Genomic DNA, 2871 nt, shown 5'->3' on the forward strand with positions numbered 1-2871 from the left:
GCCAGAGGCCTGCTGAAGGGTGGAGGAGGGAAGAGGAAGGGATCCAGGCCTTGGAACCTGGCACGATCAACGCACTCCAGGCAAGGGCAGGGGAACTCACGGCCCTGCCCAGGCGGCATTGAGGCCCTCTGCCAGCTCTTGTGCAGGAGGGGAGGCGACCTTCAAAAGGGCGCAGTGCCCATGTTTTCCAGTACACTGCTGGGCCGGGCTGGTCCACCTGGACTAAGGGCCAGGGAGGACGCTCAGGCTACAGGTGTCCCTAGCAGGCCCAGCCTCCAGTCCCCGACCTGAGCAGGTGTCTCCCGACAGTCCTAATACTCCCCGCCCCCTCCTCCGCCTGGACTCCTGCGGTGACCGGGCCAATCCTTTGATCCTGAGCTCCCGGTCACGGGTCCTTCCCCTTATGGGGAGGGATGGGGTCCCAGAGCCAGGAGGGTTCAGGTAGCGGGCACAGGGCCATCCTGGATAGCTGTCCCAGTGGCCTTCAGCCGTCCGGTGCCTTGGTGCAAAAGAGGGTTATAGGTTCCTGGCCGTTTTCGGAGCTGTCCTGTACGGGGGGGAGGGCAAGGGCGGAACCCTGCCAGGGTCTCCCCGCCCCTTCCAGTCCAGACAAGCGAAGGTGAAACCTGAGCCCAGGTTGGGGGCGGGGCTGACTCGCTGCTCTGCCCCGGTCCCCGCTACCGGGCGGTCGCAACAGGAACAAGGCCTTCTTGGAGCCTCTGGAGCAGGTGAGACAGGCGGCTATGCCCGGGCAGGGAGAGCAGCCGTCGGGCCCCGCAACCCAGCGCTGACCCTCCTCTGGTCTTGGTCCGCAGGGTCCGTGATGGAGCCCGCTGCCCGGGGTCGCCCCCCGCCCTGAGTCCCTCAGACAGCCATGCTGCCCCGAGGGCGCCCCCGGGCACTGGGGGCCGCCACGCTGCTGCTGGTGGTGGTGGTAGTGGTTGGCTTCTTCCTGTTCGGCCGGGACCCAGAGTGTGAGCGCCGAGAGCTGGGCAGGCGAGGTGGGGACCTAGTGTGCCCTCTGCCTGCTCATGCCACGTGTCCTTTCAGACGGACTACAGGCAACTGCCACCCTCGATGGAGACCCATACGGGAGCCGCAATCGCTCCACCTCCGATCTGCAGCCTCTACTGCCACCCAAGTGCGAGGTAGGTGCGCGTGGCCTCTGATGGCTGCCACCCCCAGGGTTCCTGGCTCCAGCCCAACCATCTGGGCATCTACAAGAATCAAAGCACCTGACATCTGGCCACCAAGCTGGGACACCTGAGGACGCCCCTTCACTCTTCAGTTTCTCCACTTGTGAAATTGAGGTGGTGCCTCTAAGCAACCCTTTCCCCAGTTCTGATGTCTGGTGGGGGATACACTGTTCTAGACCAGGCTGGCTCCGCTGACCGGTAGACGTTGGGGACCGCTTCTGACCTAGGTGTTCCCTCCCAGCTGTTGCATGTGGCCATTGTGTGTGCCGGACACAACTCCAGCCGAGAGGTCATCACCCTTGTGAAGTCCGTGCTATTCTACAGGTACAGACAGGCCACCTGGACGAGGGTCAGGAGCCCACCCACAACGAAACAATCCACACCACTCTTCCGTTTCCTCATCCCAGGAAACTGAAGCCCCCTTCCTGAGGGTGGTGCGGGCAGGCTGGTGGCAGGGTATCAGAACACCCTCAGGAACTCCTTGTAGGAGACACGGCCTCCTCCTGTGGAGAGAATCCTCTGTTGTTCCTGCACAGCCTTACGTTGACTCTTTCCACCCAAAAGGAAAAATCCGCTGCACCTCCACCTGGTAACTGACGCTGTAGCCAGAAGCATCCTGGAGACACTCTTCCGAACATGGATGGTGCCGGCTGTGATCATCAGATTCTATGACGCTGAAGAGCTCAAGGCAGGAGTCCGCTCCCCGCCCCCCTGCCACCCCACTCCTGCCCAGCTAGGCCCATTCTCTCCTTACTCCCACTGTGCCCCTGAGTATGTCCGTCCCCCTGTCGTACCTCCCCACCCCCACAGCCGCTGATCTCCTGGATCCCCAATAAGCACTACTCTGGTCTCTATGGGCTAATGAAGTTAGTGCTTCCCAGCATCCTGCCTCTCAGCCTGGCCCGAGTGGTTGTTCTGGACACTGACGTCACTTTCTCCTCGGATATTGCCGAGCTCTGGGCACTCTTCGCTCATTTTTCCGGTGAGACGCCTGCAACCCTGCCCTGGCCTGTCCCTTCCCCCGACCTGCCCAGGCCCCTGTTGTTTACTAGCCCTGAGCCATGTCCCGAGGCAGCTCCCTCCTCCCCCTCCCGTCCCAGACAAGCAGGTGATCGGTCTCGTGGAGAACCAGAGCGACTGGTACCTGGGCAACCTCTGGAAGAACCATAAGCCTTGGCCTGCCTTGGGCAGGGGATTTAACACAGGTGGGGGCAGTGGTGAGGGAAGCAGGGTGGGGTGGGCTGCTGAGCCTCAGTGGTGGGAAGGGCACAGACTACTAGGAAGCCCTCAAGACCTCCGCCGGTGCTGTGGACGGGACACTGGATGAAGAGAACCCTCCCACTTTGCGTGCTTGTACCAAATGACTGTGGCCAACAAGACTCTGCTTTCTGGTCTATATCATGGTCTATATGAGCTGTGAGAGGGTGGTTGGGAAGGGCTCCACTCCTCCTCTACCCAAGGGAATTATGGGTGACTATGTCAGAACCCTCAGAAAACACAGTCCTGTGTTAGCAATTTGGACATGGTTTTTTTTTTTTTTAAAGATTTATTTATTTATTATGTATACAACATTCTGCCTCCATGTATGCCCACACGCCAGAGGAGGGCGCCAGATCTCATTACAGATGGTTGTGAGCCACCATGTGGTTGCTGGGAATTGAACTCAGGACCTCTG

The 2871-nt window shown here is 60.3% G+C and overlaps 1 protein-coding gene across 1 annotated transcript in view; it reads left to right on the plus strand.

The window, feature by feature from the left end:
- Positions 1–874: 874 nt before the first annotated feature.
- The window catches only part of Large2 (LARGE xylosyl- and glucuronyltransferase 2), a 6113-nt gene continuing 4116 nt past the window's right edge, over positions 875–2871 (plus strand). Inside the window, exons 1-6 of the mRNA XM_026787773.1 lie at positions 875–974; positions 1051–1152; positions 1424–1520; positions 1761–1884; positions 2007–2178; positions 2297–2401. Coding sequence (XP_026643574.1) covers positions 875–974; positions 1051–1152; positions 1424–1520; positions 1761–1884; positions 2007–2178; positions 2297–2401 — 700 coding nt within the window. The remainder of the gene's footprint in view (positions 975–1050; positions 1153–1423; positions 1521–1760; positions 1885–2006; positions 2179–2296; positions 2402–2871) is intronic.

This window comes from Microtus ochrogaster (assembly GCF_000317375.1).
Source record: "Microtus ochrogaster isolate Prairie Vole_2 chromosome 14 unlocalized genomic scaffold, MicOch1.0 chr14_random_1, whole genome shotgun sequence".
Lineage (NCBI taxonomy): Eukaryota > Metazoa > Chordata > Mammalia > Rodentia > Cricetidae > Microtus > Microtus ochrogaster.